Below are 25,481 nucleotides of genomic sequence, written 5' to 3' on the forward strand. Positions count from 1 at the left end.
CATCTCTACTAAAAATATAAAAAATTAACCAGGCGTGGAGGTGGGCACCTGTAGTCCCAGCTACTTGGGAAGCTGAGGCAGGAGAATGGCGTGAACCTGGGAGGCAGAGCTTGCAGTGAGCCAAGATCACGCCTGGGAGACAGAGCAAGACTCCATCTCAAAAAAAAAAAAAAAAAAAAAAAAAAAAAAAGCAGGCTGGATCCCTGGGTAAGGGATGGTTTGGCCCAGATGGTCCATTGCAGCCAAGGGCAGGGGTAGAGCAGAGGCCCCACCTCAGCTCAGGGCAGGGAACCCACAGCTGCTTTAGCCACCTCAATGAATACAGAGGTTTCTGGGGCCTGTGAAGGCTAAAAAATGAAAGGGGCAGGGAAGCATGCCCAATGTGCATTCTCCTGCTGCCTTCCCTTTGCCCATTCGATGCCCTCCACCTGGATCGCTGTTGGGATCCTGTATCTAAGCTCCTGGCTGTCCTTCAAGATTCATCTCAAGTCACTCCTTCAAGAAGGCTTTCCTGCCTGGAGGTGTTGCTTCCTCATGGAGGATCTTACCCTGTCATTTTCTGTGTCCCTGTTTGTGTCAAGAACAGGGACGCATCTGATTTATCCTGTATCCTGTGTGTATCCTGTGCACCTAAAATAGAAGAACCTTGGTAAATATTCAGCATTAAGTGCCCCGAGCCCTCTTTTACTAAGGACCTGCCAACATGGGCCCCATTCACACTAACACCGTGAAGATGGCCCTTTTCTATATTCCGTCATAAAAAAGTACTACACGCACCCGGGCAGCAACTTCCACACAAACAAGCACATGTGAAAGGAGATCACCATTATTTCCAGCAAAAAGCTCCCCAGGCCTGGGTGCGGTGGCTTACTCCTGTAATCCCAGCATTTTGGGAGGCCAAGGTGGGCAGATTGCTTGAGCCTAGAAGTTTGAGACCAGCCTTGGCAATAGAGTGAGAACCCGTCTCTACAAAAAATACAAACACTAGTCTGGCATGATGGTGCACTCCTGTAGTCCCGGCTACTCAATAGGCTGAGATAGGAGGATGGCTTGAGCCCGAAAGGTGGAGGTTACAGTGAGCGGAGATAGCACCACTGCACTCCAGTCTGGGTGACAGAGCCAGTCCCTGTCTCAAAAAGGAAAAAAAAAAAGCTCCCCAACAAGATAGCAGGCTAGAACATGCATGTGATGAAGGTGATATGAAGGGCTCAGTGAGAGGTATCTCCATCAAGTTGCAGGAGGAGAAGAGAGAAAGGAGAGGTGATCATGTTCCCGAGGTCTCAGGCCTGGATCAGGAGATCACTGAAGTATTAACAGATCCTGATATTAAGGAAATGCTGATGTTTTTGGACTTTGGCAGTCTGTCCAACCTGCAGGTCACTCAGCCGACAGTGGGGATGAATTTCAAAACGCCATGTAGAGCTGTTTGAATCTTTTTGGGATACTGTAATATATTCAATAAACCTGGGACAACAGCAAAAAAAAAAAAAAAAGGCTCCAAGCAACGAGCAGTGTGTATGGGGCTGATAGGAGTGAGGAGAGGCGGTCGGACAGTTATGCCAGCCCCTATCGAGAGTCCCAGCAATACAAAGAACAGGAAGCCAGGGTTTGCTCCAGGATTTCCCCAGTGGACTACAACTCCTGGAAGACAGAGAAGTGGACTACAGCTCCCAGAAGGCTGCGCGACACACAGCCCCCACGGTGCTCTCGTGAGGCGTGACAGTCAGGTTCCGCGGGAGGGCGGCAGAAATACCGCGATATTTGGGGTCGACCCCGAGACGCGCCTGGCGCGGGTGAGCAGTGGAGCGGGGCAGGAAAGCTGGGTTCTCGCGGCGGCGCGGGAGGAGAGGTTCGGGGAGCTGTGTCTGCGAGCGTGGGTCCGTGGCTGTCTGTGTGTGTCCTCACTTTCCCCTCTGTGGCCATGAAGCTCTGCTTGCGACTGTGCGTGGGTAGACGGCTGTGCATGTGTGCGACCTCCGTTTCCTGGCTGTACGGGTGGGGCCGCCTGGAGCAGGAGGGACTCCAGAGCCCGGAGTGGAGGGTTTGCATCTGTGCACGTCCAGCCCAACTTTGTGCTGCTCTGCGATTATTTGTCCAGCGTCGTTTAATCTAGTTTAAATGATGGCCGTGTCAGCTCCTCACACTTAGCGTTTACTCGGGCTGCCCAAAATACAAAGTGTATTTTAAAAGTTGGTAAAATTAAAAAAGGAAAGCCATGGGATATTGGAAGTAGCCCTAGGCCTGCCAAAAAGTGCAGAATGCCGTTTAAAAATTAGGCCAAATCTTGTCGAAAAAGAACTTCCTGCTGTCCTTGAAGTATTTGGAAGCAGGTGCTAGATGGTGAGCCGGAGAGGTTCCCAGGTTGGGGAAGTGGTGGGTGTCTTGCACCAGGGGTTTCCATCTCTCTCACAGTGGCTGGAAAGTAGCAGTACGCAATCACTGCCTTTCTAGTAGCCCACGTGTGTGAGTGTGTGTGTTAGATACATTCATCCCTCAGTATCCGCAGGGGATTGCTGTATACTTTTTTTTTTTTTTTTTTGTCCGAGACAGGATCTCATTCTGTGACCCAGGCTGGAGTGCAGTGGTGGGAACATAGCTCACCGCAGCCTCGACCTCTTGGGCTCAAGGGATTCTCTTGCCTCGGTCCCCTGTGTATCTGGAACCACAGGCATAAGCCACCACACCCGGCTAATTTTTATTTTATTTTATTTTTGTAGAGACAGGGTCTCACCATGTTGCTCAGGCAGGTCTCAAACTCCTGGCTCAAGCAATCCTCCTCCCTTGGCCTCTCAAAATGCTGGGATTACTGATGTGAGCCACCACATCAGCCTTCCCGTATACTCTTTTTTCTTTTTCTTTTTTTTTTTTTTTTGAGTCAGGGTCTTACTCTGTTGCTCAGGCTAGAGTGTAGTGGTGTGATCATAGCTCACTGCAACCTCGAACTCCCTGGGCTCACATGATCCTCCCACCTCAGCCTCCCAAGTAGCTGGGACTACAGGCCCAAGCTACCACGCCCCACCATATAATTTAAATCATCTCCAGATTACTTATAAAACCTGATACAGTGTAAATGCTATGTAAATAGTTACACACTTTTTTATTGTGGTACAATTTAATAATAATTTATTATTAAATTATACAATATAAATTACAATAATAATTTATTATTATCATCATATTTTGAAACAGTCTCTGTCACCCAGGCTGGAGTGCAGTGGCAAAAACATGGCTCACTGCAGCCTTCTAGGCTCAAGTGATCCTCCTGCCTCAGCCTCCCAAGTAGTTGAGACCACAGGCATGTGCCACCACACCTAATTTGTAAATTTTTTGTAGAGCTGGGGTCTTGCTATGTTGCCTGGGCTCAAGCAGTCCCCCCACCTTGCCCTCTTAAATTGCTGGGATTACAGGTGTAAGCTGGAGCAGAACCCTGGGTGGCTGGTAGTGAGGGGCTTTGATGTTAGGCTAAAGGATTCGGGCTCATAATGGATCTTGGATCCCTGCCTACCCACCACCCACTTCCCTTGTTTGGTTCTGCTTTGTCTCAGGCTCAGTTCTCATCCTTCCTGTATTGAGCTTGAATGTATACCCTGTCTGACCTTGCTTTCCTTGCTCCCGTCTTTAGTCTGTTCTGTGCCAGCTCCACCTTTGCCCATATAGGGACTGGCAGGTATCCCTGAAACCTAAAACTCTGCCCTGAATTAAACTCATCAGAGGAGACTTAAACACACAAGCCGAGGCTCTTTGCGCTGTCTGTCCCTGTCTTTCTAGAGGATAGAGAAGCTGCCATTTTTCTGGCTGTGGCTTGCCTGCTTGGCTTGGTGCCCTGGGATCTTGAGGCTCAGTAATCACAGCCTGTAGCCCCATAATCTGCCTGCTTGCCAACTCTTTTTGCTGCTCAGGAGTTCCTGTGAGTTCAGCAGAGCCCGGGGAAGTGAGGTACTGTCTCCAGCTACCCTTCCCGTGCAAATAGGTGACTCCAACAGGATCTGGTTAGAGTAATAGACTTACTGGTTTGGAATTTGATCCTCTTTGCAAGCAAACAAAGGAATCCTGCCAGCCGTCACCCTTCCTGGAATTCTCAGGTTGAACTGATTTGACCTCGCCTCCAAATGTTGGTTAAATGATCCACTTTCTATTCCTCAAGTATATTAAACACACACATACACACACACACCCTCTTTTTTAGGAAGGTAGGTAGGTTTGATCCTTAGCACAGCTTTACTAAGCAGGCTAAGTACTATATTTCGGACTATAGTGCCTGCTGTGGGGAAGCAGTTGAAGTCACTAACACAGATTCCTGCCCCAAATTTAACTGATTGCTTTCTGTAACCCGTTTCCTAGGAATGAGATCAGCTTGATGCGGATGAGGTTCAGGGGCCTCAGAGATAAAATTTGGCTTCTGGTTTTGCAGGAATCTACCTATCCTAGCACCAGTTGGCTAGGGTGGGACAGGGTCAGGGTTTGAGATCTGGCAGGTAGGTTTCCCTGGAGAATAAACAACGTGCTCCCATCATCTACCAATGATGTGTTCTGGGAAGCAGCTGGCTGGTAGGCCCTCTGTACCTTGTCAGATGCTAACAGGGTTCCCCACTCCCTGGAGTAAACTGAGTTCTCCAACTCTGACCAAGCATTGCCCTGCAGTGGAGCAAACATTGAGATTACTGGCAAATCAAACTTTGGGTGATCTTGCCCTAGGGAACCAGCCTGTGGTTAACCCCTGCTGAGAAGTGGGATAATGCAGCCAAGCATGATCCTCAGCCCACGTGGGTTGTGCCCAAGTACTGAAGGCAAATCCTGGGCAGAGAGGCTAGAGAGCCAAGGGGCCTGTGAGTGAAGAGGAGACAGGCCCCTGTGGATGCTCAGCCATGGAGGGAGCCATTGGGCGACTCACCAGCATTGCTTCCTGGGCAGCTGCCTGGGTTTCCCTTGCCCTGCTGGTTCTTTTTTAAGTGTATCTTCTAGGACCTTCTGTCTTGTACGGAGAGGCCCTTACTGCTCTCTTTCATGTATCGAGTCAAAGTTTCTGCTGGAAGGAGCTTCAGAGATCATCTGGTCCTACCTCTTCATTTTTCTGATGAAGGGACAGGTCCAGGGAGGGAATGACCCTGGACCAAGGTCACTCCAGGTCAGGAGCACACCATGGTCAGGGCCCAGGGCTTCTGATTCACAGGCTGGGTATCTGTCTTCTGCCCCACACTGCCTTGGAGGGTATAGTTATTCATTCAGCACATGTTCAGGACTGCCAGCTAGTGGACTGCTGGTTGGCAGTTAGACTTGGTCACACATTCAGGGAGCTTGCTGGTGGAGGGAGAGGCAAGGAAACTGATGTGTAAATTGAGTCTGTGATCACCAAAAAGGTACATCCCAGGGAAGGACTGATATCAGATAATTTCAGACAGGTGTGATTCCTGTCTTCTCGAACTCAACCTACAGATTCCCCAGAGGCAGCTACTGTGTTTTCCACAATTCTTTTGCATGGTGTTCAGTGTAATCGGTCCTCAGTGATGGTTGCTGATGAAGCATGTTCTGCTGGCCCAACCTCCAGCGGGTAGGTTTTGGTGTCCATCAGCCATATTATCAAGAGCACTCACTTCTAGCAACGTCTGAGAGTCAGAGGAAGAAGCAAACCAGCTGGTCTCCTGGGGTGGCCTGCATCCTCTTTATGCTGGTTTCTTCTTGGGCTTTGATTTGTACGGTGGTGCCCATCTTGATTAACAAACAGGGACAGAGAGGCAAATCTCCTGGCTCCCTGGAGCACCCAAACCTCCTTGTTGCCCAGGGTTCCACCACATGAGCATCTTTGGAACCCATCCTCTCCTAGTCCAGTCTCTCCATTAGCCCAGTCCACTGCAGCAGCTCCTCTCACCCTCCAGTCTCTCCATTAGCAGGGTCCCTTTGACACTATCACTAGGTGTCAGCACCATCTTTCTAAAACCGAAACTCCTCACCCTGGCCCTCGCTGCCCATGGCATTCTGGCCTCACCCCGACTTTCAGCCTCACCTCCTACCCCTCCACCACCCCACATCACACTCTGGCTTCACTACTAAGGCACTCCCTGTTCCCCAACCTGCCGCACTCCTTCAGGACTTTCACCTTTGCAAGATTGTACCTTCTTTTGAAGTGATTTCTTCCCATCTCTGAAAAACTAACTCGTCCTTCAGGACTCAACCCTAACATCATCTTTTCTGGGATGCAGCCTCTGACTTCCAGAGATGGTCACTCTGAGCAGCCACGGCACCTGGTACAGCCCTTCCCCACAGCACTGCAACATTCCCTTGTGACTGACTGGCCCAGGTGTGGGGATGGCATCTCACTTTCTTTTCAAACTGTGTGCTCCCTGAAGCCGGGACTGCTGATCCCTTTAGCTGCCTCAGCCTCTGGCCTGGGGCCTAACACGTGGTGCTGCATACATTCTGGTCAGGTATATGAATGAAGAGGGTGGCCCTTGTTCTGCTTTTAGATCCTAAATCCTGACAGCTTTATGGAGCCCAGGCCTGGCAGGCTCCCAGAACTTGAAGCCACCAGACCCCACATGGAACCAAAGGCCTCCTGTCCAACTGCTGCACCCTTGGTGGAGAGAAAATTCCATGTTCTTGTGGGTGTCACGGGGAGTGTTGCAGCCCTGAAGTTGCCTCTTCTGGTGTCAAAGCTTTTGGACATTCCTGGGGTGAGTATCCTCACCAGACAAGCATGGCAGCCTCCGGCATGGGAGGCCAGTGCTCCTGGGGACGGCCCATTGTTCTGCAGTGGGTGCAATTTTCTTTTTCTTTATCATGTTAATCATGCTTGTGGAGGTCCTGTGTGTGTAGTGCTCTGTGGAGGATTCGGGAGACAGAGACCAGTGTCCAGTGTAACCAGGGGCTAGATTAGATAGTACAGACAGAGCCTGAGGGGAGGCTGGGAAGGGACCCAGTGAACGGAGGGTTTGGGCTCCCATACATTAACCCTGAGAATCTGTGAAGTCCTGTGTGGGAGGAGGGCTGGTTGGAGAAGTGCAACAAGTTCTTAGTACCCATTCCTGCCTTGGGCTCCCCCACCCCCACTTTCATTCCATCTTGAACACTGCGGCAGTGTTCTCCCTCCTTGTGAGACCCCATGGTTGTCCTGTCAGTCAAATGCTCTGAAACCCCATTGCCTGAAGCTCTAGGTTCAAACTTTGCTCCTTCAGGCATTCAGAGATGCCCCAGGGGCCCCCAACTGTGTGCTGGGGTCAGGGACTCTAGTCCCCGTCCTTGGCCAGACCCTCAACTTGGATCTATTTTCTATATTGGATTTATTTTCTTTGGGTGCAGAAGTTCAAGGCTTTAAACAGCGTGAAATCTAACAGGCAGTGGCCCCACTTCCTATGTTCCGCCTCCAGGGCCCTTTGTTGGTCTGTCTTACCTCCTTGGTCTTTGCGTGGCTGGGCCCTGCTGGGCTGGCTGCCCTCTCTGCTCCTCTCCCGCCTTTTCACATTCTGTGCAAAGCCTTCCCTGACTGCCCCAGCCCAGTCCCTGTGGTTTTGGCCCCTTCTTTTAAACTCATTTGACATAGAACTATAGGTTGCCTTAGACACTGCTAATGTTACTGGCCCCTAGTTTTGGTGGGGTCTTGTGAAGTTGCTGGGACCCAGGCCTGGCTTTTCCCTCTCTTGTATCAGCTGAGCACCCAAGGTGCAGTGGCCCAGGCAGCCATATCTGGCATGTCCAGCAGGGGGCGGTGCTTACTCACAGTGGTCCCATCAGCTGGGGCTGGTGGTCCCATCAGCTGGGGCTGGGCTGGGAAGTGTTTCACTTTTTTACTTTCCACCAACTTCCACCCAGAAAGTCACCCCGTCACCCCACCCCCAGGGCTGGGATAAGCCATGAAGCTGCTAGCCAGGGATGACAGCTGGCCAGAGTGGGGGAGGGAGGAGAGTCTCGTGGCACTCTGAGACTGGGTGCTGCACTTTTAGGGCAGTACTACTTAGGCCCAGCCACCCACTTTGTACCCAGAACCACTGGTAGGAGCTGGCCAGCTAGAGCCGTGAGGGCGGGAGGCCTGGAAGGGTTTGCAGCAGTGAGAGCCTCTGCCACCACCCCCTGGGGAGGGAGGGAGCCATGCAGTTCCCTTTTCCCATAGCCCCAGAGCAAGTGAGTTTCCGGACTAGGGGTGGATAGGGGCGGGGAGTCCTATCCCAGGAAACAGATGGGCAGCCTCAGAACGGAGGGAAATGGCAACCCCACCGCTTCCTCCCATCCCACGCAGCCAGCGTTTGGCTGGGGGGCGGTGTGTGGAAAGGGTTGCCTGGAGCGGGGAGGCGATCGAGCCCACCCCAGGGCTTTTTAGCCTGGGCCCCGTGGGAGGGCAGGCCATGTCTGGAACAGGACTTGGCTTCCCCTCTCTGGTTGGAGTTGACGCCAAAAGTGAGGCAGCCAGAGGGCACTGAACTGGGAGGGAAGGCTCCCCGACTCAGCCTCTTGGAGCCTGCCTTTCCCATTTGAAAATAAGGCTGATTCCTGCTACCCATCCCCCAGGCTCTTGTCAGGCTCCCTGAGATGTTGGCTGGGGTGGGAGGGGTCACAGATGAAATAGTCCTGTGCCAGTGACTTGGTGCAGAGCCTGGCATGTTAAAGCACTCGGTTGTGTGTGTTTGCTGGCCATCACCGTGTCCTTTCCCCTTGTTCATGTCCTTTGGGCCAGCCACATGGTGTGGGGCAACCCCACTGGGAAGAGCCATGGAAGCCACAGTTCACCTGCACTTGTGGAGGGCCCATGCCTTTCATCTGCAGGGAGACAGCTCTCCAAGCCTGGCTTTGCTTATTGGGGCCTTCCTGAGGTGTGGGATCCAAAGGTAATCCCTGGATTGCCTTGTGTTGGCCCCAGTGGTGGCGTCTACCCCTGCACACTCCCCTGGATTTCCTGATGGCCCTGATCTCCACACTGCCTCCTGCTGGATCTCCTGCAGGAGCATCATTGTCCCTTGGAGCAGTCACTTTCAGCTCTTCGCCTGCCGAGTTGTGGGTTCGCATGCTCAAGGCTTTCTGGAACTACCTTAGGTACCTCCAGATTTGGTCTAGCACATGAACAGCTGGGGTGTGGGCTGCAGGGAGCTGGGGGATTCTACAGATCTGGCCCATCACTGTTTCTGATTGACCAGCATGTCCAGACATCCCGGGAAAGCCGCTAACCTCAAGGTAGCCAAGTCAGGGAGACTGTGAGGGGTGCTGGAGAGACATGGATTAGGCACAAGCCACACACACCAGCACGATGGGGAGAGTAGTCACTAGCAGAGACGACCTTGAGTATGTTGGGGCAGATGGGCAACCGTGTCACAAGAGAGGCAGCTGAGCACATTTCTGATGCTGGGACACTGGGCAAGTCAGTTCTTTTTGGCCATAGTTTTCTTATCTACACAGTGAAGGACGGGCAGGTTCTCAAATGATCCATCTCCAGGGTCTCTTCTGGCACTGGTGTTAGAATATTCTAGATGTGACGGCAAAAAGGACTAGGACCCAAAGGCAGCCTGAGAGAAGGTCCTGGGGCCCAGGAACTTCAGGGGGATCGGGGGTTTTGTAGTTCCATGGTTGTCATGTAATTGAGTGGCAGTAAAATCTGGTTTGTCAGCTCAGGCAGTTTATTCCCTGGGGTTGGCAGCCTGGCCCGTGCAGGGGAGCAAAAATGGCTTTCCTCCATCTTGCTAGGCTGCTTGGCTGGGCTATGAGTTCAACTGACTTATAAACAAAATTAACAGGACTGGGTGCAGTGGCTCACTTTGGGAGGCTGAGGTGGGCGGATCACTTGAGGCCAGTTCAAGACCAGTCTAGCCAACATGGTAAAACCCCAGCTCTACTAAAAATACAAAAATTACCCGGGCGTGGTGGGCGCCTGTAATCCCAGCTACTCAGGAGGCTGAGGCAGGAGAATCGCTTGAACCTGGAAGGCAGAGGTTGCAGTGAGCTGAGATTGTGCCACTGTACTCTATTCTGGGTGACAGAGCAAGACTCCACCTCAAAACAATAACAACAACAAAAAACAAGATCAACAGGAGAAAACCATATTTAATTACATAATCTGCACGTGGGTGTACCACAAAATATGAGATTCCCAGAAGGGTGAGATGACTGAAGCCTGTATAGCAGCCTGAGTTACAGAAGGAAATAGGGGCTTGGGGCTTCTGGGGGTGGTGGCGACACAAGTTATGGGAGGGTGAGGGGAGGAATTGTACAGTGAATAAACGTCTTGTTAGGCAGATAAAAACTTCTCAGATAATGAAAGATGCCTCAGCAGATTGTCAATAAGTCAGTCTTCCCTTCTCAGGGAGGGGGACTCAGGACAAGGGGCATCCCTCTTTAGGCAGATAAGAGAAGTTCAGAGAAAGTTCCTCCCTGCATCTGTTTTTTCCCAAGTGTCTTCAGGTTTGAAATAATCAGCATACCAAAGCCACATATTATGGGATGGCATTTCCTGAACTCCTTCATCCACACCCTTTAAACTTGGGAGGAGAAGGCAGATATCGCCCTAGCTTTTGCCAGGGCAGGTGTCAGCAGAATTCAGAGCCAAAAGGGGATTTCTAAAGACAGAGAAAACCCCCGACTCAAGGAGTCAGCAGGCCTCGGGCTCAGAGGAGGATACATTTCTAGGGTGTCCGTCGGGACATCCAGGTCTGTTGAGGGTGAGGAAAAGAAGGCTGTGCTCATAGGTAGTGTGGAGTAAATTCTGACTTTCTGGAGGACCACTTGACAGTATTGAGAGAAATTAAACATGTTCATAGCCCTTGATTTACCCACAGGATTAAACCCTGTGGGGTGTATTTACAAAATAAAAGGATGTTCATTATAGCATTATTTATAATTTCAAAGCAAAACTGGAAGCAAACAAAATGTCCAGCAGTAGAGAGCTATGGTGCCCTTATGATTTATGGGACAATCTCTCAGTGAATTACTTGGCAATGTTTCAGAAAAATGGGGTGGCTCTCTCTGTGCTAATGGGAGCAATCCTCAAGATAGAGGCGGAATAAGCAAGGTGTAGGAGCTAGTGAACTGGACCCCCAGGCCAAATTCGGCTCAATGCCTGTTTTTGTATAGCCTCCAGCTAAGAATGATTTTTATATTTTAATTTTTATTATTTATTTTTGAGACAGGGTCTTGTTCTGTTGCTCAGACTGGAGTGCAGTGGTGTGACCACCACTCACTACAGCCTCGACCTCCCAGGCTCAAGCAATCCTCCCACCTCAGCCTCCCAGATAGCTGGGAGTGCAGGTGTGCCATCACACTCCACTAACTTTTTTGTATTTTTTTGTAGATACAGGATTTCGCGATGTTGCACAGGCTGGTCTCAAACTCCTGGGCTCAAGTGATCTATCTGCCTCCACTTCTCAAAGTGCTGGGATTACAAGCATGTGCCACTGTGCCCAGCTTGATTTTTACATTTTTAAATGGTTGAATCAGAAGAAAAATAGTATTTTGTGACTTATAGAAAAAGTGATATGAAATTCAGATTTCAGGTCCAAGACAATTTACTGGAACACAGCCATACCCATTCATTTACGTATTGCCTATGACTGCATTCGTGCTACTACAGAGTTGAATCTTGCAACAAAGCCTAAAATATCATCTGGCCCTTTATAGAGAAGGTTTGCTGACCCCTGGTATGCAGCCTGATTCCTTCTGTGTGTGTTTTTTTTTTTTTTGAGACGGAGTCTTGCTCTGTCGCCGGGGCTGGAGTGCAGTGGCGCAATCTCGGCTCACTGCAAGCTCCGCCTCCTGGGTTCACACCATTCTCCTGCCTCAGCCTCCCGAGTAGCAGGGACTACAGGTGCACACCTCCACGCCCAGCTAATTTTTTTGTATTTTTAGTAGAGACGGGGTTTCACTGTGTTAGCCAGGATGGTCTCGATCTCCTGACTTGTGATCCGCCCGCCTTGGCCTCCCAAAGTGCTGGGATTACAGGCGTGAGTCACCGCGCCTGGCCTCTATGTGTTCTTATACTGACTTACTGCGCACAGTTTTTTCCTCTGGAGGTGGTTACTCTTGTGGAGGGGGACCGGTAGAGGAAGGGAAACTTGGATTTTTCATTTTGTATCATTCTGTTCAGTTTTAATTTTCTAACCTATGTGTATATTTGTGTGTGTGTGTGTGTGTCTTTTTTTTTTTTTTTTTTTTTTTAGTCAGTGGGGCTTTTGGTGGGAATATTGTGGAACATTCTTGGTAACTTTGTGCTTTTTTTTTTTTTTTTTTTTTTTTTTAAAGTGCTCACTGAGGAAAGAGCAGACAACATAAGGCCTGGTTTGATGATTTCCTTTTTGTTCTGGGTGGGGGCCACCTGCCCGCTCTGTGTCCTGATGTGGAAACTCTGAGACCTTTATTTGTGTCTCCACCTGCTTGGCTGGCTCCTTCCCCCTCTGGCCTGCAGCCCTGTCGCCTGCTCCCCTAGGGACAGAGCTCTGTCGGCCGCTGGTCAGAGGGTCCTGCACCCCAGGGTCCTTCCCTGATTGCCCAGAACAACGTCCCTGTGCAGGGCCTCCATAGACCACCTCTCTGGTTTCCTTCTGGAGAATTTTCTGGAGTTGGGGAAGCACACAGAAGGGTTGGCATGAGAAGCTGGCACAACCCGAACACCAGCTCCCCCAGGGGCAGATGAGAGAGCGGCTGTTTCCTGCAGAGCCAGGTGGGAAAGGGTCAGGGTCACAGAAGGGCTGGGGTGGCACAGTGAACTGGATGGACCCCTACCATGTGGTCTAAATGGCTCATGCATGGGTCATAAGAGGAAACCAGGGACAGAGGAAGAAGGGCTTGCCCACGGCCTTCCAGGGAATAAGTGAGTTAGCAGAACTGGGGGCTTGAGGCCAGGTTTTCTGGGTCCTATCAGTGAGTGAATTGAGGAGCTCAGACTTGGAGCTCATTCTCTGCTCAAGCTCACCAGTGCTTGAGGATGGTGGAATTTGTGGATTCCTATCTTGGTCTGCCTTGCAGTTAGGAGTTACCTGTACCCCACCTATCTGTTAGACTGAGCTGCAGCAGAGGGTAGAGCTTGGATCTTATCAGCCCTGCCCCCACCATATAAGAGGCTTAGTAAATGTTTGCCTAGTAGAGGCATCATCATAAGCCATGGAACCCATGGAGCCAACCGGAACTCCCTTGGGGGTTTTGTTAAGGAGGCCAGCCACCTCCTTCACAGCTCCCGTGCCTCATGTGCCAACTGCACTGGGCCCCAATAATCCTTTGTCCTAGAATGTACCTGCCACTCCCATGCTCAGGTTAGTGTTACTTCTTGGCTGGCCGCTAGGTCCTGGGCACAGATCTGGAGCATGCCAGCGTCAACACTGGTAGACCCAATGTCAGGGTCCTCTGCTGTGCATCCTGGTCCTAAGGACTGGGCCACCAAAGCCCTGGGTTCCTTGCCTTGTCACAGCTTAAGTGCAGGGCTACCACTTCCTCTTTAGAATCCTCCTTTGTCTCCAGTGGAGGCATCATCACGCCCTACTAGAAACACCTGCTCTCCAGCCACTCAACTGCTGGTTCCACTTGGGCTCTTCTCCTTTTCTTGTATATGCCAGAGCTGTGCTATCTGATATATTTAAATTTTCTTGTATATTCCAGAGCTGTGCTATCCGATAAATGTAAATTTGAATGTGGCAGCCGCTTGCCACATTCAAATTTAAATTAATTAGAATTTAATAAAAAATTCAGTTCTTCAGTCACAGCAGCCACACCTCAGGTGCTCAGTGGCCACACATGGCCAGTGCTGCCACACCGTACGGCACATGTAGGGCCGTTCCCATCATTGCAGAGATGGAAATGCTCTTCATGGATAATGCTGTAGAGTTGTGGTTCTCAATGGGGGCAATTTTCCTTCCCAGGGCACATTGGATAATGTCCAGAGACATTTTTAGTTGTCCTAACTTAGGGGTGGTGGTGCTACTAGCTCTTGGTTCTAGTGGGTAGAGGCCAGGAATGGGCTTGGCAGTGGAGACTCAGGCCATGGGATTTGTCTCATCCCGTGGCTGCGAAGTGCCTCTCCACGGGTTCCTTTGATAGTCTGCCCCAGAAGTAGCCTGGCCACACTAAGGGCCTGAAGTAGAAACAGGAGGTATCACTCTAAATCCTGATTCCATTTCTCCTGACCAAACCCAAATCAGGATTCCTGATGTCTCTTCAGCAAAGAAAAGGAAACCAGACTTGCCAACTGGTTTCGGGAAGGAATCTCTATACATGCTAGATAAAATGCAGGCAGCTTATGTAATAGGGTCTGTCCTAGCCTCAGTCACATACACAAAGAGATTCAGTTTAAAAATATTAGCTGTAAAAACTTTTCTCAGGTAGGCCGAGCATGGTGGCTCACGCCTGGAATCCCAGCACTTTGGGAGGCTGAGGTGGGCGGATCACCTGAGGCCAGGACTTTGAGATCAGCCCGGCCAACACGCTGAAACGCTGTTTCTATTAGAAATATAAAAATTAGCTGGGCATGGTGGTGCACAACTGTAATTCCAGCTACTTGGGAGGCTGAGGCAGGAGAATCTCTGGAACACAGGAGGCGGAGGTTGCAGTGAGCCGAGATAGTGCCACTGCACTCCAGCCTGGGCAATAGAGCAAGACACTGTCTCAAAAACAAACAAAAAAAAAACAAAAAAAAGAGGAAAAAACTTGTTTCTAAGTGATGTCAGCAGGGGACCAAGCCAGGAGCTACCTTTCAGGAATTCTGTAGCATATGGGAGATTCTTTTTTAATGCCCAGCCCTGCTTCTACCAGGACCCACAAAGGTGTAAGAGAAAGCCAAGGAAGGCTCCTGCCCTCAGGGAGTTTCTGCCCTGCCGGGGTTCCTTGGCATTTGCTGGGAAGAGGTCAAGGTACATGAGAAATGGTCAGAATTATTTAGTATTATAGAAGGTAACACAGGCCTTTTTTTTTTTTTTTTTTTTTTTTTAAAGTGTGTACAGACCCAGGGCCCAGCCCTTGGCTCCCAGGACCTTTTGGTGGAGTGAATGAAAATAAAAGAACAAAGCCCATAGGGCTGATGAATCAGATCAAGTGACATCCCTCTAAAACCAGAAAAACTAGTCTGGGCCTGCTAGACAACACTGGGGTCAGTCAGGGTCACCTCCAAGGAGAGTCAACTGCTTCAGTGGGTCAGAGGTGAGGCATCAGGAAGGACCCGCCCATCACATATATTTCACATTACTCCTTAGTGAAGACCTTGACCCCAGGAGGCTCCCTAACAATGTGACTATGTAACCTGGGAGGGTGGCTAGAGAGTGGAGCCTCTGAGAGGTAAGGCAAAGAGCTTAGAGGGAAGATTTCAAGCAGGGTGAGAGGCTTAACAGGACCCGGGTTGGAGCTCCCCAGGGGACAGTGGGGGCTTAAAGGCTCTGAGACCTTGAGTGATGGTGTAGGGAAGAAAGAAAGGGTAGAGCTGAGAGGGAGGAGAGAACCCCCTGAGTCAAGGGCATTACCTATTTGGGGATTTTTTTTTTTTTTTAGGTTTTTATTGATTGATGATTGATTGATCATATTTTTTTTGTAGAGAAGAGGTTTTGCCCTGTTGCCCAGTCTCATCCCAAATTTCTGAACTCAAGCAGTCCGCCCACCTCTGCCTCCCAAAGTGCTGGGATGACAGGAATGAGCCACCATGCCTGGTGCCCAATTTGGGGATGATTCTGAAGTCCAGCACTAGGCAAGGTCCTCTGCTTTGCGAACTGGAAGATGGTTTTGGGAGTTGGGGAGAGTGGAGGACCTAGATCTTCAGGAAGTAGCTTTCCAAATTTCAGAATAGAGGCGATGAACCCGATGAACCTGGGACGTTCTTTTTTTTTTTTTTTTGAGATGGAGTCTCACTGTGTCTCCCAGACTGGAGTGCAGTGGCGCGATCTCGGCTCGGCTCACTGCAAGCTCTGCCTCCCGGGTTCACGCCATTCTCCTGCCTCAGCCTCCCGAGTAGCTGGGACTACAGGCGCCCACTACCACACCCGGCTAATTTTTTGTATTTTTAGTAGAGACGGGGTTTCACTGTGTTAGCCAGGATGGTCTCGATCTCCTGACCTCGTGATCCACCCACCTCGACCTCCCAAAGTGCTGGGATTACAGGCGTGAGCCACCGCGCCCGGCCATCTGGGATGTTCTTAAGTAGCAAATAGTTCAGGATGGTTAGGAAGCTCTTAGAAATGAAAGATGGGGGTCCCATGAGCAGAAGCAGGCAGTGTATCAGGAGAGATGTGGTCTCTGGCTACCTGAAACCTTCTGTTGAAGGAGTTGGAAAACAGTTAAGTGGAAGGGAGGACATGTAACTAGAGATGAAGGAAGAGTGTGGTCCAGAGCCCCCCCGGGTGAACTGAAGCTTGTGGCAAAACTCAGGAGGCTCGAGAGGGCTGTTTTATGTATTTGGAAGAAGAACAATGAAGCAGTGTCTGGTGCTGGAGGTCAATGGTAACATTAGCAGAGGACAAGAAGAAATGGGAGGGGCTGGGCGCAGTGGCTCACTCCTGTAATCCCAGCACTTTGGGAGGCAGAGACAGGTGGATTGCTCTAGCTCTGGAGCTCAAGACCAGCCTGGCCAACATGGTGAAATCCTGTCTCTAGTAAAAATACAAAAATTAGCTGGGCATGGTGGTGCACACCTGTAATCCCAGCTACGTGGGAGGCTGAGGCAGGAGAATCCCTTGAACCCGGGAGGTTGCAGTGAGCCGAGATTGCACCACTGCACTCCAGCCTAGGTGACAAAGTGAGTCTCTCTCTTTTTTTTTTTTTTTAACAAAAAGAAATGGAGAGATTCTTTGATCTCATTTTGTTCATCTTCTCTTTTGAGCTTGTAGTGGTAGGAGGGACCTGAACTGAGGGTGGGTGATTCATCTCCTGTCCTGGGAAAGTTCTCTCCTGGGGTGCTAGGGAACTGTGGTTGGTGACCTACAGGAAGTGTGGGAAATGTCAAAAGGGGTCAGGGGCAGGAGATGGCTAATGTCCATTTATCAAAAAGGTGAAGGAGGTGAGCTCTGCAAATTGCTACAGATGAGGCTTGTAAATGCTAAGAAAAGCTAGATTGGGATCACTAGGAACAAGGCATATTGATTTTAGTTTATGTTTTGGATAGTAGCAAAGTATTTTTCGATTTAGATGAGGCCTTTGATGGAATCCTAGGACCTCTTCCTAGACTGCCTGGGGATGTTGTCAGCATGTTATAACCAGTGAAAGATCCAACTTGGAAACAGTTTCTTCTTGGTTCTTTCTTACCCCTTGCTCTGCTGCCACACCCACTTCTGTGGACCTTGTGGATGGCCTCTGCCCTTGACTTTGTTCTGTTCATAATTTGGATTAGTGTCTCTGGGGGCTACTGATGGTGGTGCTGGCTGAGAGGAGGAGCAACAGGATTGAGCTCTCAGGAGCTCTCTGTAGGCTGAGCAAACAGCAGGCCAACTCTGATAAGGGGAAATTTGCCAGGGACATGTGAGGGACTGCATTTGGGACCAGAAAAATAACTGCTCAGATACAGCCTGGCGCTTGCGCCTAGTAGCAGCATGAATGAGAAGAATTTTTTTGAGTTTTTGCTGATTGCAAACTCCATACATCAGCAGGGGGATGTGGCCACCAGAAGAGCTGCTGTGGGTTCAGGCTGCATCGATAGACATGATGCTCTGGTTTCTTCATGAACCTAACAGTGGGGATGCCTTCTCCCACCCCTGCAGGCAGAGTAAATGGCTCTCACCTGTGGGTTCTTCACTTCTGGAAAATTTAATTTATTTTTAATTTTTTTTTGTAATTATCTCCTCTCTATTTTTCTGTTCTCTCTGGAACTCTTTAATCATTAAAATTTTTAACCTACTGAGTTGATTAGATTTTCTCATCTTTTTTCTACTATTATCCATCTTTTTTTTTCTCCTTTCTGGAAGATTTCTTTTAAACTTGTGTTGAATTTTTTATCTCACTGTTTATAATGTTAATTTCTAAGAGTTCTTTTTTGTTCCTTGAATATTCATCTTAAAAAGTGTTATGTTCTTGTTTTTTGGGTGTAATCTCTCATTTTTAAATTTTCTTCTCCCTCCATTGCCGCTGGGTTTCTATTTTCTGTTTGTGTAATCTCTTTCTTGCTAGAGGGCTCTCCTCAAATACCTGATACTCCTTGGCTGTTCTTATTTGGGTGCCAAAAGCTGATTGGAAACTGTCTTCACTGCCAGGGTACTCATCTGGTATTGAAATGTTTTGTTGGTGGACCTCTGAATTCCATATCTGAAGGTTTCCTTCCCTACCACATCTCCCTACTCCCAGGGTTATTTGTTTTTTCCAGACCAGTAGTCTCCTGCCTGGTTGACCTAGCATTCTTAGGGTCAAGTAGGGGAAGCAGGCTTGGGTCTCTCTGTTTGGTCTATAGATACTCACTTCTGCTCCAAGACTCCTTTGTCCTCTGTTGTGCTAACTCTTCAAGGGTAGTATGTCTGGCTGCCTGGGGTGGGAAGAAGAGCTGGGGGGACTTTAGCTGTTCCTTCTAACAGGTCAGGAACCAGTCCTTTTGTATTCAGCTGTCTTCCTCGTGCTCACCTTTGTGGTACTCACTTCCTCAAGTCCTAGGCTCCTGGGTTCTAATTGGCTTGTGTCTCAGTTACTGTGTAGGCTTTGGATATTTTCTTATCTAATCTAATCTGATCTGATCTGATCTAATGTAATCTAATCTTTTAGGATCTGATCTGCTAGTGCTTCCTTTCACTTCCATCTTCTGAAAGCTCATTGGCACGTCTTAACTACTGTTGGTGGTTGTTCCTCTTCTTTTTGTTCTTGGGAGTTTCTTTCTTTTTTTCTTTTCTTTCTTTTTGAGACGGAGTTTAGCTCTTGTTGCCCAGGCTGGAGTGCAATGGCGCGATCTCGGCTCACTGCAACCTCCACCTCCCAGGTTCAAGCGATTCTCCTGCCTCGGCCTCCCGAGTAGCTGGGATTACAGGCATACGCCACCACATCCAGCTAATTTTGTATTTTTAGTAGAGACGGGGTTTCTGGCTAGTCTCAACCTCCGCACCTCAGGTGATCCGCCCGCCTCAGGCTCCCAAAGTGTTGGGATTACAGGCATGAGCCACCGCGCGGGCAGTTCCCTCCCCTCCCCTCCCTTCCCCTCCCCTCCCCTCCCCTCCCCTTCTCTTCGACAAGGTCTCACTTTGTCACCCAGGTGGGAGTACAGTGGCATGATCTTGGCTCACTGCAGCCTCGACTTCTTGGGCTCAAGTGATCCTCCCACCTTGGCCTCCAGAGTAGCTGGGACTATAGGTGTGCGCCACCATGCTGGCTAATTTTTTTGTATTAAGGATGTGGTTTCACCATGTTGGTCTTGAACTCCTGTCCTCAAGCAATCTGCCTGCCTCAGTCTCCCAAAATGCTGGGATTACAGGCATGAGCCACTGAGTTTAGATCTTTTCTTTTTTTTTTTTTTTTTTTTTACTTTTTTTTTTTTTTTGAGACGGAGTCTCGCTCTGTCGCCCAGGCTGGAGTGCAGTGGCGCGATCTCGGCTCACTGCAAGCTCCACCTCCCGGGTTCACGCCATTCTCCTGCCTCAGCCTCCCGAGTAGCTGGGACTACAGGCGCCCACAACTGTGCCCGGCTAATTTTTTTTGTATTTTTAGTAGAGACGGGGTTTCACCGTGGTCTCGATCTCCTGACCTTGTGATCCGCCCGCCTCGGCCTCCCAAAGTGCTGGGATTACAGGCGTGAGCCACCGCGCCCGGCTGAGTTTAGATCTTTTCTAAAAAATTACTTTGCTTTTATTTTAGTGGGTTTCTGGGAGGGAGCAGAGTTTACCTTATTTTAACTAAAAGCTTTTTCTTCTGTTTAACCTTTATATGTTCTTTTGCTTTAAATATATCTTTTTAGACAACATATTGATGGATTAAACAACATCCAAGATGAGAATCTGAATTTTAATCAAGGAGATAAGCCTGTTATATATTTACTATAATTATTATTATGTTAGAATTAACCTATGCTGTCTTATTTAATGCTTGCTTGCTTTTTTTTTTTTTTTTTTTGAGATAGGGTCTCACCCTGTCACTCAGACTGGAGTGTAGTAACTTGATCTCTGCTCACTACAGCCTCTGCCTTCCCAGGCTCAAGGGGGTCTGCCCACTTCAGCCTCCCGAAGGTAGCTGGGACTGCAGGTGCACACCACCATGCCTGGCTAATTTTTGTATTTTTTGTAGAGATGGGGTCTTACCATGTTGCCCAGGCTGGTGTTGAACTCTTGGGCTCAAGCAGTCTGCCCGTCTTGGCCTTCCAAAGTGCTGGGATTACAGGCATGAGCGTAATCCCATTACTGCTCCCAGCCAAATGGTTTATCATACGTTCTCTCTGCTTCTTTTTCTCCTTTTGTATCCTTTATGTGTAGATTGAATTTCCTTCTGTGGGTTTGAAAGGTGTAGGTTATTCTTCTTATGGTTACCCTGACTTATTATGCCCTGTCCTTTACCTTATCACTACCTTGTGTCTTCCCCACGAAAAAGACAGGCCTTCAGCATGGCCCCGCCCTGCCCTGCCCTACTCTCCCCACCTGTGCTGGCCCAGTGGCATCTCTAGGACTGGGTTCTGGGGAGGGATAAGGCAGCCCTCAGAACTGGGCAACACTTGTTCAGGGTCATCCTAGGGGGACTCCAGCATTCAGTCGGGGTTTGGTTTAAATGACCTCTAGGCCGGGCATGGTGGTTCATGCTTGTAATCCTAGCACTTTGGGAGGCAAGGTGGGTGGATTGCTTGAGCCTAGGAGTTTGAGACCATCCTGGGCAACATGGTGAAACACTGTCTCTACCGAAAATACAAAAAATTAACTGGGCATGGTGACATGCACCTGTAGTCCCAGCTACTCGAGAGGCTGAGATGGGAGGATCACCTGAGCCCAGGGAGGTTGAGACTGCAGTGAGCCATGATCACGCAACTGCACTGTATCCTGAGCAATGGAGTAAGACCCTGTCTGTAAATAAATAAATAAGTGACGGACCTCTGAAAAGGTCCCTGAGGATTTTTTTGCAGGTTCTGGGCATGGTAGATCCTAAGGGGGAGTGAGATGGAGAATGGACAAGTTAATAGAACTCAGAACCCCAGACTTTCTGAAGTTCTTCCTTAGTCTTCTTCTCTGAGACTTCTACTCCTTGGTCCTAGCTTTTTGCCTAGGTGCCGTGCCAATGTGTCACTCACTCCGTCTTGTACAATATACAGGAAGCAAGCGAGGAGGGGGTGCCTCAGAGAGACAGTAGTGAAGAATGAGGACAAGGTGAAATTGGCATGGGCACGCTCTACAGAGCGAGAGGCAGGCCTTAGGGCACCACGTCGCTCTCAAGTAGGAATGTGTGTCCAGCAGCGCCGAGCCTTCAGCTTTTCACAAGAACTGAGGAAATTGAATTTTCTATGCGAAATCTCCCAACTTGGACATGTTGGCTCAAAAATGTTAATGATCTTGTATAGGCCAAACAGCATGTCTGTAGGCTGGGTCTGGCCCAGACATGGCCCACGACTATAGCTCTGGCTGCTCGATGGTTCTGTCCTTGCCACCCTTGACTTTTCTTTTTTCTGGATAAATGTCCAGAGAAACAAATGTCCTCTCCTGACTCATTGGTTTCCCCCAAAGATGTGGTTTCCTACACTCCCCTCTCCCTGCCAGCTACTTCTTCTGGGCCCCTGTACTTTGCCAGCTTGTTAGTCTAAAATCTTGTTTTACAGGCTGGGTGCGGTGGCTCACACCTGTAATCGTAGCACTTTGGGAGACTGGGGTGGGCTCACACCTGTAATCGTAGCACTTTGGGAGACTCGGGTGGGTGGATCACCTGAGGTCAGGAGTTTGAGACCAGCCTGGCCAACATGGTGAAAAACCTCGTCTCTACTAAAAACACAAAAATTAGCTGGATGTGGTGGTGTGCACCTGTAATCCCAGCTACTTGGGAGGCTGAGGCAGGAGAATCTCTTGAACCTGGGGGCGGAGATTGTGGTGAGCCGAGATCATGCCACTGCACTCCAGCCTGGGCGACAGAATGAGACTCCATCTCAAAAAAAAAAAAAAAAAAAAAAATTCTTGTTTTACAAATGATGACCAACCCATCTAGTGCCCTTCACACTCCTGGGTGCTGTTTCTCACAGCCATGTGTTCTGTTAAGCAGATTGCAGGCAGCCCTGGTTTGCATTAGTAATTTCTTAGTGAATGGGTAGTGTGCGGGTAAACCTCATTCTCACCCCATGAGTGTAGGGCACACACAAGCTGGGTTTTCCAGGAGCCTGTCTGCAGCCTGTGCCCATGTTCCTAGAAGTACGTGAAGGGACACTGTCTGCCTTCTCTTGGGGGCATGCATGCACAGAGGACATGCTGTGCCTCAGCCCCCAGTGCCTTGGCCTGCAGAGGGCAGGGCTGCTGTGTGGCACAGAACTCAGGACCTATGAGCCTCCTTGGGTGGCCCCTCCTGCCTGCTGTGGCCTCTGCAGCCCTGGCCTTGACTTCCTTTCCTGTCACTTGCGTGCCTCTGCCCCTGGGCCTCCCTCTGCCCGAGTGGCAGGAGCTTGCAGCTTTATATATATGGGCAGTTGGTGACTCATTCCTCAGCAGCCCCTCAGATAGGGAAGTGAAACAGCCACACCTGGTAGGGCCTGACCTTTGGGTGACAGCAGAAGTAGCTAAGCAGACATGGGGCTTGCAGCTAAGGAGGGAAGTCCTCTCTAAAGCCAGCCTGTGAAGACAGCACTTGCCTGCCCTGACCCTCCTGTGACCTCCAGGCCTGTGACTCTGGTAACAGTTTCTTCCTCCCTCCCCACCACCCCCTTTTTCTTGGTGACAGCTGGAAGTAGCAGTGGTCACAACTGAGAGAGCCAAACATTTCTACAGCCCCCAGGACATTCCTGTCACCCTCTACAGCGATGCTGATGAATGGGAGGTCAGTGCTGGGGGCTCCTGGGCTGAGTCCCGTTGACTTTCCACCAGCAGGACAGAGCAGTCCTCCCTGCAGCCTATGGTCTGGCAGCTGGAACAGACAGGCTGGGCTCAAATCCACGGTCAGGGCCCTCTGGGCAGAGGCAATGAAGAAAACATCTGTCTAGCTTCTGGCCTGCAGGAGGCCCTAGTCTCCTCCCAGCCCAGGCGGAGCTGGGCTTTGGCCTGGTGCCTGAGGTTGAGTGTCCTTGTACTTATCTGGGCTGATGAAACCACAGAGGAGCTCTGTTCCCACCACCCTTGTCCACGTGGCTCCTGGCGTCAGGGCTAAAGAGAACGCCTCACTTCCCACGGCCACTGGGCTCTGCTGCATCTCCCCTGCGGATGGGTGGGCACTGGCTGATTCACCAGACACTGAGTGTGGGCCTCACAGGGGTTCCCTGCCAGGCATTTCCAAACATTCTCAGCCTAGAACATTTCCGGCTGGTCTGTCTTCCCTGCCCCCACCCCCTCCATTTCTCACTGCCCCAGAGCCTTCCACTGGCTTGGACAACCCAAGCATCCGCCTCAAGCAGACAGGCCGGGAGCTCCCTGCCAGATGTCAGTTCTCTTGAAAGCCAAACCGTGAAGGGAGTAGCTCAGAGAGACAAGGGGCGCTTGTTTCCTCTGGCCTGGTTCTCTCGGCTGCTGGCTCCATGGCTAGTGCTCGCCAGCTTAGCTGCAGGAGGGAACGGAGGTTGGCCTGGGCAGGGCAGGTCAGTGGGCTTCTCAGTCTCCTGGCCTGCCTTGGCGCTGCATCCCACTTCCTCCACACTGACCCCTTTTTCTTCCCTCTGCCAGATGTGGAAGAGCCGCTCTGACCCAGTTCTGCACATTGACCTGCGGAGGTGGGCAGACCTCCTGCTGGTGGCTCCTCTTGATGCCAACACGCTGGGGAAGGTGGCCAGTGGCATCTGTGACAACTTGCTTGTGAGTGATGCCCTGGTGCCCTTGTCCCTCCCTGGGCTTCACTCCCAGTTTGCTGAGCTGCAGACATCCTTGTACAAGGAGACCTGCTGCTGTGGGGCCCCAGTCTACTCAGGGAGATCATGCTCTCCCATTCCCCCCATCGCCCCCTAGTCATCTCACCTTCTCTCCAGCACGTGGGCACAGCCCTGGTCCTGATGGGTCAGCTTGACCTACTGCTGCTCCCCAGGAGTGTCCCCTTCTCCCCTGCCCTTGGCATCCAGCCAGGTGCCCACAAGCAGACCCTCGTTCCTTGTTCTTTGTCCCTCTGTGGGCTGCCTGGATGTGCTCTTCCACTGTTTCTGCCCAGCCCCATCACCTCCTGCTTCTGCCTTCTCCCCAGATCAGGGTATACACGTGGGCAATGTGATTGGGGATTCACTTCTTCATAGATGTCTCATACACTTTATTGCCCTTGTAGTGTTCCTATATATTACGGGAAGCTTAGAGGGGAAGAGGGGAGAAAGATAGGGGCAGTGGCGAGAGCCGATGGGTGGTAGGGAGAAATGGAAGTCCAGCTGTCCAAAGTGGGAGCTGTCCTAGGCCTAAGATGCCTCCAGGGAGCTGTTGCCCATAAAGGGGAGCTGCCTTTGTTTATATAATAGTTCTGGGAAGATTTGGGTGTGATTTCTCTCCTCCCTCTCCCTTATTGCCACCCCTCACCTCATTTATTGAGCTTTCGCCTACCACGTACTGGGGTCTATGCTGAGAGCCTCACAGGACACGGAGCTCCCAGGCTGGAAGGAGAATGCCACGCTTGATCACCCATGGCAGTGGGAAGGGAGTATCCTCTGGTGAGGACTACAGTCCTGAATGACCCCAGTCAGTCCTTTGACTATGGAGTCACCACCTTGCATAGTGCTGGGCCTGTGGTAGACATCCAGTAAATACTGCATGTATGGGGTAACTAGCAGTTTTACTTTTGCAAGTAGCTGGGAGTTTTTCAGAGTTTCATGTGGTGAAGAAGGTGGATAATGAAGCTGGGACAGGATGTTTTTTGGGGTCACAGATTAGTGTTCTTGTATACTTGTCAATGGGCTCTAAAGGCACTCCTCAAAGAATCTGCCAGTGATTTAAGCATCATTTGAATAAGAGCACAGGGTGAGCAGAAGAACAACTTGTGTGGCCAGGAACAGGGGAAGGGAGTGCAGAGAAGAGAGCCTGGGAGTAATGTCATCAGGAAGACTTTCCCTATAGTCCCAGCTACTTGGGAGGCTGAGGTGGGAGGATCGCTTAAGCCCAGGAGTTCTAGGCTGCAGTGCCCCTTGATTGTGACTGTGAATAGCCAGAATAGCCAGTGTGGTCCACCCTGGGCAACATAGCGAGACCCTGTCTCTATTGAAAAAAAAAAAAAAAAAAAAAGAAAGGGCTGGGCATGGTGGCTCATGCCTGTAATCCCAGCACTTTGGGAGGCTGAGGCAGGAAAATCTATTGAGCCCAGGAGTTTGAGACCAGCCTGAGCAACATGGTGAGACTCCATCTCTACAAAAAATACAAAAAAATTAGCCAGGTGTGGTGGTGCATGCCTGTGGTCCCCAGCTACTCAAGAGGCTGAGGTGGGAGGATCGCTTGAACCCAGGAGGTCAAGGCTGCAGTGAGCTGTGATTGTGCCACTGTACTCCAGCCTGGGCTACAGAGGTGAGA

The 25,481-nt window shown here is 50.3% G+C and overlaps 1 protein-coding gene and 1 pseudogene across 18 annotated transcripts in view; both read left to right on the top strand.

Annotated features, from left to right (window-relative positions):
* Positions 1-569: 569 nt before the first annotated feature.
* Positions 570-1,493, top strand: LOC135971696 (small ribosomal subunit protein eS17-like; annotated as a pseudogene).
* Positions 1,494-1,513: 20 nt separating this feature from the next.
* PPCDC (phosphopantothenoylcysteine decarboxylase) overlaps positions 1,514-25,481 on the top strand; it is a 34,013-nt gene continuing 10,045 nt past the window's right edge. For 2 of the 18 annotated variants that reach the window (XM_065548201.2, XM_005560114.5), the window contains exons 1-4: positions 1,764-1,877; positions 6,462-6,668; positions 22,741-22,836; positions 23,673-23,801. In XM_065548201.2, coding sequence (XP_065404273.1) covers positions 6,483-6,668; positions 22,741-22,836; positions 23,673-23,801 — 411 coding nt within the window. In that variant the 5' untranslated portion in view covers positions 1,764-1,877; positions 6,462-6,482. Of the gene's footprint in view, positions 1,878-6,461; positions 6,669-12,210; positions 12,629-22,740; positions 22,837-23,672; positions 24,632-25,481 lie in introns of those variants that run through there. The other 16 variants (XM_065548202.2, XM_005560110.4, XM_065548203.2 and 13 more) reach the window with 13 other exon arrangements.

Source organism: Macaca fascicularis, chromosome 7 (genome assembly GCF_037993035.2).
Source record: "Macaca fascicularis isolate 582-1 chromosome 7, T2T-MFA8v1.1".
Taxonomy (NCBI): domain Eukaryota; kingdom Metazoa; phylum Chordata; class Mammalia; order Primates; family Cercopithecidae; genus Macaca; species Macaca fascicularis.